Raw genomic sequence first — 15,735 nt, forward strand, 5'->3', positions numbered from 1 at the left:
TACCCGCGTGTCCGCGACCGACCAACATTCACTCCGAACGCTCTAGAAAGCACACAGTGTATTGCAGCCGCAACTTCAGCAACCCCCCCCCCCCCCCCTAGAAATCAGGCAACATGGAAGCCGGGTCGGGGGTTAGGATACGAACTCTGCCCGATCAGGTAACGAAATTCCCCCGCCTACTTTACCCTTCACTAATGCCCTCTGCTTTCAGACTGTGACTCCTTTAATTGTTTTCCCCGATAAAGACGAGTTTGCCTGGCGCCATGAACAAGCAACACGGATTGAGATGCACAATGAAGACGAAGCGATTAAAGCGCTCAATGCTCTGAAGCATCCATTCGAAGCGTGGCCAGTAAGCCCAATACCGGGCTTAAAGAACTCATTCAGCACTTCATGGTTATTTCTGGTCAGATTGCCAGAAGGGAACGGAAACGTCATCTTTCCGTCTGTGACGGATCGCTTCGCCGTCGACATGATGTCCACAATCCAGCGGGATGCAGGAATATTCTCTTTGGTCCACCTTCCAGCCGCACGCATCACAAATCCGTTCGAAAATATTGAGGGACTTCTTGACCCATATGTCAAGGAATGCGCTGCTTTCAAGGTTGAAGTGCCTCGTTCGTGGAAGAATAAGGACGGACAAAACATGGAACTTGACCTCATGGCCCACTTTCAAACAGTTTCGTCCATGGAGGAAATCAGGTCGATCGCAATACGGGAGAGAGGGTGTCAGGTGATCAATATTCGTTGGGATACCTGCCAGCTGACGTTTGAAGCCGAGCTTGCCGCCCTGTATCATCTCGTTGCAGAGCATCGCCTGGATGAGCAGAGGCCGGCTGATGCCTCCCTTCGAGCCTTTGAAATGATCTTGGACTTTAACTCCTGCCGCTGGCCCCATTGGATTGACCTATTTAGAGAGTTTCCTCATCTCAAGAACCCTTCATATGTAATCCATGGCACACCCAAGGTCCTCGTTGCCAAGTTCAAATCCCTCGATGGGCACCATCGAGCAGCGCTGGAAGGTCTCAAGGAAGTGAAGAATGGCCTCTATTTCGTCAACGGCTGTCCCGGAGCGGGAAAGACAGAGTGGAACATGATCCTCTCCGCTCTCATTCAGTCCAAGAAAGCGCCAAGATGCAAAAGGCCGGCCCCAATTCTATTTCTTGTCGACATCAACAAAACCGTCGACGATGCCGCCAATCGATATCAGAGGCTGTGCAGAGAGTCAGGGCTTTCATTGAAGATTATCCGGATGCATAGCTGGCCGTATGAAATGCGACACAGCGAAAAACTCAACGAGAGCCACTCCAAACAGGATGAGGAGAACGACGAACTCGATTTCACGAAAAAGTTCATGACGACCGCTTGCCTTGCTACGTATTGTCCATCGAGCAGAGATCAGGACACTGCCCCTACACTCGATGAAGCAGCCTGGGAACATTACGAAAAGCAAAAGGCCGGGCGCTTCGAGCACCTCGAGAGGCTGCTCAGGAGAGTCGACGAAGGCGATGCCTTCAGCACAGCAGACTGGAGAGTCCTTTGCGGCCAGGTTTCGAGCCTCTACCGGGACGTCTTGTCACAAGCTGACTTCATTGCGACGACACCGGCAGCATCGTACGGAGGGCTCAATAAATTCTTCCATCCAAAGCTCATCTTCATGGATGAGGCGCCGCATGCGCGGGAGCTCACAACACTCATCGCGATCGCCTACTACAACCCTCTCTTGTGGATTTTTACCGGGGATGTGAAGCAAACACGGCCTTTCGTCAAGAGCATGCCAAGACAACGTGCGCAATGCGTAGGAAGCAAATTCAATCCTTATTCCGAACAACTGCGACTCAGCACCATGGCTCGGGCTAGCGCAGCAGGTGCTCTGAACTGCAGGCTACTTGTGAATAAGAGGGCCTTTGGAAACCTTGAACGTCTCCCGTCCAGGATGTTTTACGGCGAACAGATGATATCGGGGTACGACGAGGCATCGCGCTTCCCGGCGAGCACACGTCATCTCCAGGGGTACTTGCAATCACTGGACAGGATGGGGGGCGTGGGTGAACTGGATGACAACCGCGTCGTCGTGCGGCTCCATGCCAGCAAGGAAAGGGGTCTTCACAGCAGCTTCTGGAACCCTGCGCACCACAAGTGGTTGCTAGAACAGGCGCAGAGGCTGCTTCGAGACGAAAATTTTAGAAGCACGACAGGATCGGCTGGAACGATGATGATAGAAGCACCCTATAGCGCCGCCGTACGCCAGTACAAATCGGAGGTTGAGACGTGGCCAGCTGAGTGGCAGGACCGGGTTGAAGTTTTGACAGTGGACAGGGCCCAAGGCAACCAAGCCGATGTTGTCTTCCTCGACATGGTGCGCACGACGAAGCCTGGCTTCATGGAAGACCCGCAGCGACTAAACGTAGCCATCACGCGAGCGAGGCAGGCAGAAATCATCGTCCTGCACCAAAGAATGACGATGAAGTACGTGCGAGGTCCGATTCGGGTCAAGACAATGTATCTCTCCCAAATTTTGGACGATGCAGTTAAGAATCGGAGGTTCATTTCGATATGACGACGGTTGGTCGGGGCTGAGGATGGCGAAGCGATGGATGGGATGTCGCAGGCAGTTAGTTCGTGGTTGAATTCATGTTGTAGAGACGCCGGATGAGCAAAGGGTACCATCACAGAAAGTCATACCGACGAGCCTATGCCTCTCGCAACAGGAGGTCGTTTGGAGGACGGAGCAATAGGTGATCGAGCCCACTGGAAGAGATGACAGTGAAATGAGCGGTGCAGGAGCATAGCGTGATAACTCGGGGATTGCTTGCGTTCTGTTTGCCGGCGGATGTACATGTACAAGATATGTACGAGAAAGCATTACAGATAGAATGACGATACGGTTGAGGGTGAACGGAGTGTTGGAGGAGTATGGTCGAATGCCGTGGGGAGACTTGCAAGTGAACGTCAGTTGAGACTGAGACGCACGCAACGACGAATATCGATACAAGATGCTGTGTGATGATGGCTTCAGAAAATTCAGCGTTCTCCTGGGAAATAGCTGGCGGAGAACTGGTCCCCTATCAGGATCGCAGCCATCAGCAATGGCGTAGGCAGTTGGTTGCCCGTCCTTGCATTGGTCGTTGGAGCCTAAGTCGAGAGCCTACTTTGAGGATTCGGGGGGTCGGAGCGCCGCGCAGGAACGAACCCCTTCGGTCTGCTTGCTGCAGTATCGCAAAGCTTGCCGCTGGGGGCAATTGCGGGAGTCTCCGATCTGGTGCTGCGAAGCCAGAAACATACAAGTGCAATATACTCCGTAAATAAAGGTGCCATCGACTTCCTCCTGTATAAACCTGGGTCGCCACAGACGCACGAAGGAGCTTGCACTGTAATTACTAAGTGCAGTCAGTACTGTAATTATGGAGTAAGTAAGTACCTGTAATGGGCAAGCAAGCACAAGCGTCCATACTTAACTGAAGTACGTTGGCCACTCAGGGACTCGTGCGCGCCAACGCTCCTCCTAACCTATTTTGGTTTGGCCCGAGCAGGCATCTTCCCGTCGTGCTGCAACCCCACTGTATCTGTCACGGCATCCTCGATGGCTTCTCAGCGTACAAGTACCTAGTAGGTACATGGACCTCGGTAAGGAGTGCTCACAAGTACAGTACATGTACAAGAGAGGCATGGGTGTTGTTAGTGGCCGGGTAAGGCATTGAAGGAGAGCGCCCGTACACTGTAAAACTGTCCGGGGTTGTACATGCATAGGTAGGTACTTGTTCCGCATCTACTTAGGTGTCCCTGCACATGTAGGTGTACAGTACTTAGGTGCAAGCACAAGTAATACACCTACTTACGTACTCCGTACTTGTACGGCTCTCATTCACTTCGTTCAGATGTTTGAGTCCTACCTACGATTGGTCGAGTGAGTCTCAGACACTTTCTCGTCCGACTCCGCCGCTCGGCATGAGTTGGATGCAAATGCTCCAAAACGGATCCAAGGGTATCCACACAGCCGAGCTGCCGTTCCTCAAGGACCAAGGAATGCATGCACAATGGCTTAGTCATGCGATATACATCCCTTAAGCTAGTACTCCGTAGAACCAACGACATCCCTCGATGCCCCTTGAATTCCAGACGCAGGTGAGCAACGATTTTGCCGACCGTCGGCTCCCGTCACGCGCAAAGCTGCTCATCTCGTGCCTGTCCCGTAGGTGACGCGCCGTGGAGGATCTCGAAGCCTCGAGACATGTCCCACCACGAGCATGTACCGCACCGAGGCCCGATACCGATTCCTTCCTGTCCAACGAACCGATCTCGATCCTCGACGAAAAGAAGATGGCCTCCCTTCGCTGCCGATCCCTGGACTCGACTGGAGCAATGGCAGCGGCAACGGCGTCTCTGGGAATCGAATGACGGTCCATCGAATGGCGGCCCACTGCGATGCCTGCGCAGATTTGGTCGTCGGCCGCGTCCCGCAGACCGCGCGGTGCCAGCTTGCCCGCCCACGACGACATGGGACCCTTACTGGCCATCGGGCCGGCGCACTAGTGACCTCGTTGTTTAATTCTGCAGTTCCCCATACATGCACTCGACGCTACAGTAAGTACTTGCACATTGTAGTCGCACAACTTGTGACGGGTGGCGCCTGATGCTTTTGGCTCCGAATTCCGTCCGACTTTGCATCGCTGCCCCAGCAACTGGAATGCGCCCTCATGCACAGATGGATCATACGGCTGGCTGTCCTCGGTGGCGCGCGATGCGAGCACCTACCAACCTATGTACCATATTTTAGTACCCGTTCCTGTTTGAACCTTGGGGTTTTTATGACGAGCACGGCACCCCATTCATTACTTGGTGCACTACCTAGGCACTACCTAATGCCTCACTAGTCCTGGTACTCAACGGCGAACCTCCCCCGCAGGCAGGCATTTCGTAGTAGGTACATGCATGCACAGGTAGGTACTAGCACTAATAGCAGCAATACTCTCCCGCGTGCAACTCCTTAGTACGTAGTACAAAGTACAAATAGTAGTCGTCCGTCACTGTTCCGATACCACCTGGTGCTCAGTGGTGCTACTGACTTACTGCTGGCTTGCCCGGCGCTGGCAATAATTACCGGTGCTTGACGCAAGTGTTTGGGCACGAATACACCGTAGACGGAAATGGTAGAACGGTCGGTACCTGTAATACCCACTACCAAGGTACCTCAATGATTGCCGACTGCTATTATGTTCTAGAATGCTGGCAGGTGAAATAAGTAGTGCGCTTTGCACTGCCAGTAATTACCTCCAGGACCAGCCAGCCTGGGTCGATGCCAGTGGTCAGTTCCAGTGAGCGCTCCTCCGACCCCCCTCCCTTGAGCCAGCCGCACAAAAAACGCGGACGGCCGCTGAAGAGAGTAAACATTGCATTCCAGGCCTTCGTCCTGCCCAAGCTGTCTTGGCCGCGGCCAGGACAGCACGAACCCCCACGCTCGCTTGACAAGGCACCCTCTGCGAGCCGCCCATCCCACCCGCGTTCTCTCTTCTGGCCAATTCGTCCTTCTCGCTGCAACCAAGGCCATCCAAGGCGCGCGCGATTCTTTGGCATCCCATCCCAGCCTCCAACCCCTTCTTCCGTCGAATTCTTCCTCTTTTGCCTGCATCTTTCTCTTGAGTCTCGCATCGCCCTCGACGAATTTCAGCCTCTCTTTCTTCTTCTTCTTCTTCTTCTTTTTTCTTCCATCACTGCTCCGTCCGCATCATTGCTTCGTCTCGCCACTACGCTCGCTCATCAACATTCTTGCAGGCCTCTGAGGCCTTCCTTCGCCTTCTCCAATACTCTCCTTCAGCGACATCGCGCCAACTCGTCTTTTGTTTGCACATAGCTCCCTCGAGTAGTATGTGCTAATCTTGGCATCGTCGAGGCAAGCTCATCATGGCGGATATCGTCGGCGCCAAACCTCGTCATCCCTTGGCCGAGACGACAAACCGCATGAACTCCCCCTACCCGTCTGCCGAGCAGCATCAGAGCAAGCGTCGGCACGACCAAGTCGAGGGCTCTCACCCCCATGCTCACCCTCACCCCCCTCACCCTCGCCATGCCTCTTCCAAGCCGGCCGAGGGACGCCCTCATCATGTTGACAACAACGCAAGACTATCGGCGGTGCTGAGCCCGCCAAGGCCTGTCGAGGACGACAAGCGACTGTCCCAGGCTTCATACGCGTCCACGTCGAGCAGCCGCAGCAAGAAGAATTACAAGACACACATCGGTCCCTGGCAGTTGGGCCGCACGCTTGGCAAGGGTTCCTCCGCTCGCGTCCGCCTGTGCCGTCACAGCGGCACCAACCAGCTGGCCGCCGTCAAGATCGTCAACAGACGGATGGCCTATCTGGTGCAAGATAGCAGCTTGGCCGCCCTCAGCAAGTGGGACAGCAGCCTGCCCGAAGTCAACGGCGAGATGCGCGTCCCCATGGCCATCGAGCGCGAGGTGGCCATTCTCAAGCTCATTGAGCATCCCAATATCATGAAGCTGTATGATATCTGGGAAAATCGATCCGAAGTGTAAGTTCCGCCTTGCGCAGCACGCTCTGGCCTGTCGTTGTCCCCAACCTTGGTCCCGCTGACAGGCCTGTTCCAGATACCTGATTCTCGAATTCATCGACCAGGGTGATCTGTTCACCTTTATCAACAGCAAGGGACGATTGTCCGAGGAGGTGGCCATTTTCTTTTTTCGCCAGATGATCAGCGCCATTGCCTACTGCCATTCTTTCAACGTGTGCCACCGCGACCTGAAGCCGGAAAACATTCTCATCACGGCCGATCTTCAGATCAAAATTGCCGACTTCGGCATGGCCGCCCTTCACCAGACCGACACGCACCAGCTCGCGACCGCCTGTGGAAGCCCACACTATGCCGCCCCGGAGCTCCTCAAGAACAGGCAGTATCGTGGCGACCGTGCCGACATATGGAGCCTCGGCGTCATTTTGTACGCGATGCTTTCCGCCACCCTGCCGTTTGACGATCCCGACCTACGCGTCATGATGGCCAAGACCAAGAAGGGCCACTACGAGATGCCGAGATATCTCAGCCCCGAAGCCGAAGACCTCATCCGACGTATGCTCCAGGTGAACCCGGAGCGTCGTATTGCCTTGAAAGATATCTGGCGTCACCCCGTCGTCCAAAAGTACAGCTATCTCGACGATTTCGGCGACAGTAGCGGTCAACTGCCGGACACGCGCAAGGGTTTTCAGTATAGCCCCGTGCCGCGCCATGAGATTGACCCTCAGCTGCTTCGCCAGCTGCGGTCCATGTGGCACATGTTCAGCGAGCAAGATCTGGCTTTGAAGCTGTCCTGCGACGAGTGAGTAGAGTAGCCTTTGGATCCAGCCATGCTGTGGCGACACTGACGAGAAGATGCCCAGGTCCAATGATCAGAAGGCCTTTTACTGGCTGCTTCATAACTATCGGAACAAGCAGCTCGAAGACTTCAAGCCGGAGCTGGCCCACTCCATGAGCGACTACCATCACCTGAAGCCCACAATTTGGAAGAAGCGAGTGTCGACGTGCCAGTTTGCCCAACCTCGGGCCAACGGCCACGGCCGATCCGTTTCGCGTTTCACCGTCATCTCCAACGCGGCCGAGACCGAGGCGGAGACGGACAAGAGCTACGATCCGTACAGAGGAAGCCGCATCCTCCAGAATAGCAACCCGGAAGCTAGCCATGCAAAGATTGTCATCCACCGGGATGTGCAGGCGGCGGCGAACGTTGCCCAGCAAGCGAGGGCTCGCAGCGGCTCCAACGCTCGGCGTGCCCGATCAAACTCGACCAAGACTCCCTCCGGCATGGCTCGACAGCCATCGAGGGGCTCCCTCGTCTCTCTCCGTGGCAGCAGGCAGGGAGCCTCGCACGCTGCCGGCACTAACCTGCGCCGAAAGCGAGGCGTCGACTTTTCACACATTCGAACGCGGTCGAGTTCGGTCGACCCCTCGCAGGGGTCCTCCTCTCGTCGTCGTACGGGTGTACCCTCCGGTGCGGCGTCCGACGGCTCGTATCGCCGTGATGCGCCCACGCGCTCGCGCTCGCCGGAGATGCCCAAGTTGGCGGATGGAACGTATCCCAAAGCCAAGGGAGCGCCCGTCCTTCGAATAGCCGAGAAGGACGGCGCGTCGATGATTTTCAACGATGAGCTCCGCCATTTTAGCAACAACTGCGCCAAGGATTGCGACGAGGCATTCCGAAGCTCTCTCATCGACACCGAGTCCGTCGGCGGCTCCTGGACGGATGCCGAAAAGAAGGGTCGCGCATCAACGCCCTTCTCGCTAGCTCTCGACAGCCCATCTATTGCGACGCCGACGACGGACACGTCGAGCAGCAGCACGTGGAATACACGACCGCTGCCACCCCTGCCCGCAGAAGAAGGCTCGAAGAACGCACTGGGTACAAGTCAGGACGGTGTCGACTCCCAGATGGCATCGGGCGACGAGGATGACGAGAATGCCGAGACGCTTGCCGAGGATACGCCTACGAGGCTTGCTCTTCCTGTCTTGCTTCCGAATCACTCGGACCGCCGGATCGTCTCCGCACCGCTTTTTAACCAGACGAACAGGAAGTTATCGACCCTTCCCTCAATTAATGAAAATGCCGGCGCGGACCCCGACGGCGCTCGCGTCGTCTCCGCTCCGCCCCACGGTCAGGTGGGCAGGGACAGTGCGGCACACGACGGTGTCGACTATCTGGGCAATGCCGAGAATACGATTCGAGTTGTTCATTCTCCGGGAGCGACCAGTCCCACCAAGGTGTCGCAGCAAGCGGACGTGCGAAAGAAGTCGGCGACGGAGGATCTCGGACGCAAGCTGCATCGACAGCTCGCATACAATGCGGGGGAGTGCGATGATGCTGCGGCCGATGGTTCGACGCAGGACGCCAACACGGTAGCCAAGAAGAAGAAATCTTGGTTCAAGCGTTCGTCAAAAGCCGAGCAGGATCCGGTGATGGAGAAGAAGGCCAGCGGCAGCGTGACGTCGGTGCACAACGCTGATGAGGATCTCCCCGCTGCCGAAGCGGTCCCGAAAAAGTCATTTACATTTCCATTCTGGAAGAGCAGCAGAGCTAGAGACTCGAAGATGAACGCCGACGGCGAAGCGGACAATGGGGTTGCTGTGCTGCGGAATCAGGTGCTGCGCGAGGCTGCATCCGCGCGCGGCACCGAGGACCAGGTGGCCAAGACGACGACACGAGACTCGAAGAGGTTGTCTGCCGTGCGCGAGTCGGGCTCCGGCAGCATGCGGAATATAGAAGTCAAGCAGAACTGGCTCACGAGGCTGTTTCGGGTGAAGCCGGCGACGAGTTACATTTGCATGACCCTCTCGCGCAAGCGAGCTCGACAGGAGGTGACGATTCTCTTGCGCGAGTGGCGACGGTACGGAATCAAGGGGATCCAGGTGGACAAGGATCGCAACATCATCTTTGCACGGCTCGCAGCTAAGAACTGTAGGTGGCAAGACGCGGCACGACGGCGCTGACGACTCGCTAACAGGCTCGCAGATTTGAACCTCAAAGAAGTGGAATTCGCGGCCGAGGTGATGACGGTGATTGAGCATGGAAAGCGGCAGCAGATGAGCATCGTCCGATTCACGCAGGAGCGCGGGGCGGCAAGCAGCTTTCAGCGCGTCATCGAGACGATGCGAAGCATGTTCGAGAGCCGACAGCTGGTCGTCACGGACAAGAACAAGCAGAAGATGATGATCAAGACGCTCAACGCGTAGTGTCTGTTACAACAAGGAACGAACTACCGGCGCTCGGGCCCCGTCTTTGGTATGGAGCTGTTTTAGAAGCAACGATGGTCCGGCAGCGAGGCGATCGAAACGGGTCGGAGCTGGAGCAGGCTGTCGCGAGCATGCGAGCCTCGCAGGGCTCGACTCCAGCGGTATTTGAAACAACGGTTTGATGAAGGGGGTGCTGGGTACTATCGTCGAACGAAGTGGACGGGGTGACGAGAGAATTTTTGCTTCGCGTGTGAGGTGTTGGACCAAGGTTGGATCATGGATACATGGAAGCGGCTGGTTGTTTCCTGGCCCGTGTTGTTTGATTCGATGCACGACATGGCACATCAGGAACGGGCGGGTGGACTTTGGACTCGGACTTTTCACTTGGACGTTGGATGCTGAACGCTAGTGGATGCTGGATGTTGGATTTCGGCGCAACGAGTACGATGGGGGCTTGTTTGGCTCGAGTGCTTGAGTGGCCCAGGATCACACGAGCTGGTAGATGCCGTCGATGAAGGACACAGCGGAGTTCCGCGGGAGATTTGTAAGTACTGGCACGGGTCGAAGGAACTCAAAGTGTATTACTTTGTCACTCGAAATGAAGGCTCGGAAAGCTGGGAGAGATGAAAAAAATAAATAAGACGGTAGCACCATGCGTTTGGTCGCGAGAGCTTTCCGTCAGATCAGCCGCGTGCCATGGGGGCGATAAAAGGAGTCTTTGTGGTACATGACGTTGAACTTATTCCCGTCACATTATTCCCGTCCCCATTTTGGAAGCGAAGGACGAGGAAAGTCGGGGAGAGGACAAAGGTTTCATTTTGGGCTCTTGCAGCCGGTGCATCGACCAGGGCCGCTGCACAATGATAACGCATGTACGGAGTACGGAGCTTGCGAGACGGAAGAGGCCACATACAGTGGATGGGGGTGCCGTAACACTACAGCACACGGCTCGCCTTTTGCTTGCAAAAAGGTGTCCATGTAGCTTGGTGTATTCGTAGTATAAACAGCAGTATTATGGTATAGAGTGCGGTCGCTCCCTGCCGCGAGACGAATGGAAACCTAGCCTGCAGGAGCGGATATCTCAGGTTGCGGCTGGGCTCTTGGACGGGACGGGCGGCATGTTCCAGGCTTTGTTAGCCTGCCGTTGCTGAGAATCTGCGGGCTTGGTCTCTCCGCAAATTCAATGGCGGCTTCAACGACACATCACGTAACACTCACCTAAGTATCTTGGCCAGTCATCGGCTCTGCTTGCAATGCAGCGGACGAGATGTACTTTGATGTAGGAGAAACAACAAGGTGGATATAGAAAGTCGTGCGTGGCGATAACGAGGACATTGTTGAAGATGTACGGAGACGGGTGCCGACGAGGCAATGTCCTGGTATGGACGGGAAACCTGCCGTCCCAAGCTGCTGTGAATGTACAGTAGCGCATGTACAGTAGCATGCATGCAGTTTCGGAGTGGTTGCTGGCCTTGCTCTGCTTACTACCTAGCACTGTAGGAACCTGTGGTCACCAGGCGCCTTTGAGCTCCGTACCAGTACGGAGTAGACAGGCACCTAAGTACCTGCAAGTGCATTGGTTACAGTACGCACGCTGAACATATGGGCACGAACTACTTGTACTCGTATACACCTAGGTATCTACAAGTCGCATTTCTCCGTACTGTACTCCGTACGGATGCTGTACGGAGTACAGTAATATTCACCGACACGCATTTGCTGGAAATTCCTACTTGTATTACTCCGCAAGTACATGCCCAGCACTCCGTACTGAAGCAAGAGTGCTGTGCAGTAGGGGTACGGAGTACAAGCATGTACGAACATGTAATAATTACAACAATACTGTATATTATGTACTCCGTACTCCGTACATGCACAGAACGTGCAGGCACGCACTAGCACAGGTACCACCAAATACCCCGCAGTCCTCGGATGACGGGGCCCCATACGTCAACGAGGTCGGAGGAATGCAGCCGCCCCACCCGTCGTTCCTCCGTCCGCCCGAGCAAGACCGATGGGTGCCGACGAGGCGTGAAAAAGGATGGAAGGAAAGGAATTGAAGGAAAGGCAAGGGGAGATGGAGGGAGGGAGAGGCGTGGATGGGACGAGAGGCGAGCCATTAGGAGAGCCGAAACCTTCACGCAGCTTACCTCTCTGCCGGACGCCGTGGCCAGTGAGCGTGCCGCTGACGCTCTACCGGCTCATGGCAAGGTATTGGGGGCAAGTACGTACCTAGTGCTAGCTGGCGGCTCGATTCCTGTTTATTTTCGAGGAGCTGCGATGCGACGTAGGGACAGCGGGTGTCCGCGATGCCATCCGTGTCTGTGCCGTACGTGCGAACCAGTCATACTGTAGGTAGGCACACCCTTATCACGTATGTAGGTACGGTCAGTGTTCTTGTAGGTGCATGTGCAAGGTCGGATTTCTCACTTATATGGACGCCGCTGCCGGCAGCGGCCGAAGTTGCCTGAACTTGCTTCTCCTCCTCATTCTCACCACCAACCACCCCACCACCAACGCCGAGGTCACCGAACGGAATATCCTGCATTCAGTTTTGCATCTCGTCAATCCGAACACCTGTTGAGTCGCATTCATCCACCGTTGCGATACATCATAGCGAGTCTTGGCAGGTACGTCATCCGCCCGGTATTAGTTGCTACGGCCGAACCCGGAGCCGCAGGCGGCGGGTACGGGGCAGGAGCACTCGGTGCGCAGGTTACTCCGTACATGCTGCACCTTCCTCTGAGTCGTGGCTGACACGTGAAAGCGAGCCGACCTCGCTACCTAGCAACCACCCGATCCGGCAAGCACACATCGCATCGCACTTGACCTCACATTTCCCACCGTCCTCCTACCCTCCGTTTCTTCTTTCCCCCTTCCTTCTTCCTCCGCTTTCGCCCCTCCGCAGCTCTCAAACTTTTTTCCACCATCATTCGCCTCTCGTCGCACGACAGCCATCGACCTCTCCCTCACCCCTCTCGCGAGAGATACGTCAAGCAGACAGCCATGGCCTCCACCGAGTCCATCCTCCAGGGCGTCACAGTCCTCGGCAGAGTCGACGACGCTCACCGAAAGATCCTCACACCCCAGGCCCTCGCCTTCCTCGCCCTGCTGCATCGCTCCTTCAACGGCACCCGCAAGACGCTGCTCGAGCGCCGCAAGCTGCGCCAGGCCGAAATCGATCGCGGCCAGCTGCCCGACTTCCTGCCCGAGACGCGCTCCATCCGTGACGATGCCACCTGGAGGGGTGCCGTCCCTGCCCCGGGCCTCGTCGACCGCCGCGTCGAGATCACGGGACCCACGGACCGCAAGATGGTCATCAACGCCCTCAACGCCAACGTCTACACCTACATGGCTGATTTTGAGGGTGAGTCCCGTCCCAGAACCCAGCATCGGAAATGTAGATTCCAGACGCAAGATTCCATGTCCAACGATGCAAGATTCCACCTCCTCCTGCCCTTGGCGTCGTGTTTCCTCTCCACTCCTTCCTCGTCCCTGTCGCCCGTGGCAGCTTGCATGGACTGGCTGACTGACCCGTTCGCGCCCACTGCCAGACTCGAGCGCCCCGACGTGGGAGAACATGATCAACGGCCAGGTCAACCTCTACGACGCGAACCGGCGCCAGGTCGACTTCAAGCAGGGCCAGAAGGAGTACAAGCTGCGCACTGACCGCAAGCTGCCAACGCTCATCGTTCGCCCTCGCGGTTGGCACCTAGACGAGAAGCACCTCACCGTCGACGGCGAGCCCATCTCCGGCAGCCTCTTCGACTTCGGCCTCTACTTCTTCCACAACGCCTTCGAGACGCAGCGCCGCGGCTTCGGCCCCTACTTCTACCTGCCCAAGATGGAGAGCCACCTCGAGGCCCGGCTGTGGAACGACGTCTTCAACCTCGCCCAGGACTACATCGGCATGCCCCGCGGTACCATCCGCGGCACCGTGCTCATCGAGACCATCCTCGCCGCCTTCGAGATGGACGAGATCATCTACGAGTTGCGCGACCACAGCTCCGGACTCAACTGCGGCCGCTGGGACTACATCTTCAGCACCATCAAGAAGTTCCGCCAGAACCCCAACTTTGTCCTGCCCGACCGTTCCTGCGTCACCATGACGGTGCCTTTCATGGATGCCTACGTCAAGCTGCTCATCCAGACCTGCCACAAGCGCGGCGTCCACGCCATGGGCGGCATGGCCGCCCAGATCCCCATCAAGGACGACAAGCGCGCCAACGACAAGGCCATGGACAACGTCCGCGCCGACAAGCTGCGCGAGGTCCGCGCCGGCCACGACGGCACCTGGGTCGCTCACCCGGCCCTCGCCGCCATCGCCACCGACATCTTCAACAAGCACATGCCCACCCCCAACCAGCTCTTCGTCCGCAGGGAGGACGTCAAGATTGGCCAGAACGACCTGCTCAACATGAACGTTCCCGGCACCATCACCGAGGACGGCATCAAGAAGAACATCAACATTGGCCTCGGCTACATGGAGGCCTGGATCCGCGGCGTCGGCTGCGTCCCCATCAACTATCTCATGTAGGTCCTTGCGTAACCGCCAGTGGCATCGCGTTTCCACGTGCGCTTCGGCCACCGACGCCCGTCCACCCCCCTCGGTGCAACGCGCATGCTAACGGAGCCCAACTCGTAGGGAGGATGCCGCCACCGCCGAAGTCTCCCGCAGCCAGCTTTGGCAGTGGGTCAGGCACGGCGTTTCGACTGCAGAGGGCAAGCGCGTCGACAAGGCCTACGCCCTGAAGCTCCTCAAGGAGTGTGCCGATGGCCTGTCGGCCAAAGCCCCCAAGGGCAACAAGTTCCACCTCGCTGCCCAGTACTTTGCCGGCCAGGTGACGGGTGAGGACTACGCGGACTTCTTGACAACGTGAGATCAACCCCTCCCCTCCGTTCCTTCCGGTTCGCGCGCGTGATGCGTGTGCAAGTGCTCAGTAACTAACTTCGTCATAGTTTGCTGTACAACGAGATCACGCAGGTGGGATCCCCGAGCCCGGCGTCGAAGCTGTAACGTGGGGGCGTGGTATCTTTTCTACCTCTGCGTCATGGTTTCATCCACGGGAGAAGTGCCTACCGGTCATCCGGTAAAGGCAATGTATGTTTCTCAGTCAATCGAGGATGGAGGTGCTTCGATCCGTCGTCGAGGGAGTGTCGGCGACTCGAGCGCATTCGTTTCCGCCTCGTGTTGTCCCAGGAGGTATTTGCCTCCCTCACTGCCCGTACCGTTTGCAAAAAGCTCCTGTCAGTTTCGCCAGTGTAGTTGGTATATTGTTTGCTTTTTCCTCTCATTTAAACTTGCTTCTCTTCTTCCCCATGCATATGAACCAGAAACATGTTTCCGTCGCTCGCCCCCGGCATTGAAGGGTGAATGCTCGACGGCAATATGTCATCCCGCACTCCTGTCCGTGGGGAATGAACTACCAATTCTTCACCACACCCACTACCCGAATGCCAGAACGTCGTCCCTTGTCTTGTTCGGAGATTCAATAGTCCCGTCTGACAATGTGCTTCTTCCGCTCAGACCGCATTGCTTAGATAATAATATGAAAAGTGCCGTCATTAGACTCCAAAAATGACAGACGCCACCATCGGGTGGCCTGGCCTTTCCATAGAACGCCAACCATTCTGCCGCACTGTTGGCTGGGCCCGCTACATGCTAGACATCTTAGCAGCTTCCCCCCCCCCCCCCCCCCCCCCTTCACCTTCGTCATGTCCTGCTCCACCGCATCCTTCATTCAGAGTGGCAGGGAAAAAGCCGCCCGTAATTTGGCGCACGCCCGCAACGATGCGGCGGCGGCCGTGGCCCATGGCGCTCTCGAGGAGCCCGCTTTCGCCAACGGCTTGCTAGACTGCCCCCCAATCGGAGAGACAAGCTTTGGAACCTGCCACGAGGCACGACGTCTTAACAGAAGAAGGGTCCATGACCGATTCTGGATGCCCAGAACTTCGCCAAACACGGTGGCGTCCAAACTAAACGATGGGCGGTTGCATGAGAGAA

At 56.6% G+C, this 15,735-nt stretch overlaps 3 protein-coding genes across 3 annotated transcripts; all 3 read left to right on the forward strand.

Annotated features, from left to right (window-relative positions):
• Positions 1 to 113: 113 nt before the first annotated feature.
• Positions 114 to 2,560, forward strand: DCS_01042 (nonsense-mediated mRNA decay protein 1; the record flags this gene model as incomplete). Its single annotated transcript, XM_040798377.1, has 2 exons — positions 114 to 158; positions 212 to 2,560. 2 exons carry the CDS (start codon positions 114 to 116, stop codon positions 2,558 to 2,560), a joined length of 2,394 nt encoding a protein of 797 aa, XP_040659260.1.
• A 3,341-nt stretch (positions 2,561 to 5,901) lies between these two features.
• On the forward strand, positions 5,902 to 9,731 carry DCS_01043 (serine/threonine-protein kinase GIN4; the record flags this gene model as incomplete). Its single annotated transcript, XM_040798378.1, has 4 exons — positions 5,902 to 6,527; positions 6,604 to 7,326; positions 7,388 to 9,456; positions 9,511 to 9,731. The coding sequence occupies 4 exons, from the start codon at positions 5,902 to 5,904 to the stop codon at positions 9,729 to 9,731; spliced, it is 3,639 nt and encodes a 1,212-aa protein (XP_040659261.1).
• A 3,006-nt stretch (positions 9,732 to 12,737) lies between these two features.
• On the forward strand, positions 12,738 to 14,748 carry DCS_01044 (Malate synthase, glyoxysomal; the record flags this gene model as incomplete). The annotated part of the gene is made up of 4 exons (XM_040798379.1): positions 12,738 to 13,098; positions 13,286 to 14,264; positions 14,377 to 14,607; positions 14,691 to 14,748. 4 exons carry the CDS (start codon positions 12,738 to 12,740, stop codon positions 14,746 to 14,748), a joined length of 1,629 nt encoding a protein of 542 aa, XP_040659262.1.
• Between the last annotated feature and the right edge of the window lie 987 nt (positions 14,749 to 15,735).

The sequence above is a fragment of the Drechmeria coniospora genome, chromosome 01 (assembly GCF_001625195.1).
Source record: "Drechmeria coniospora strain ARSEF 6962 chromosome 01, whole genome shotgun sequence".
Taxonomy (NCBI): Eukaryota; Fungi; Ascomycota; class Sordariomycetes; order Hypocreales; family Ophiocordycipitaceae; genus Drechmeria; species Drechmeria coniospora.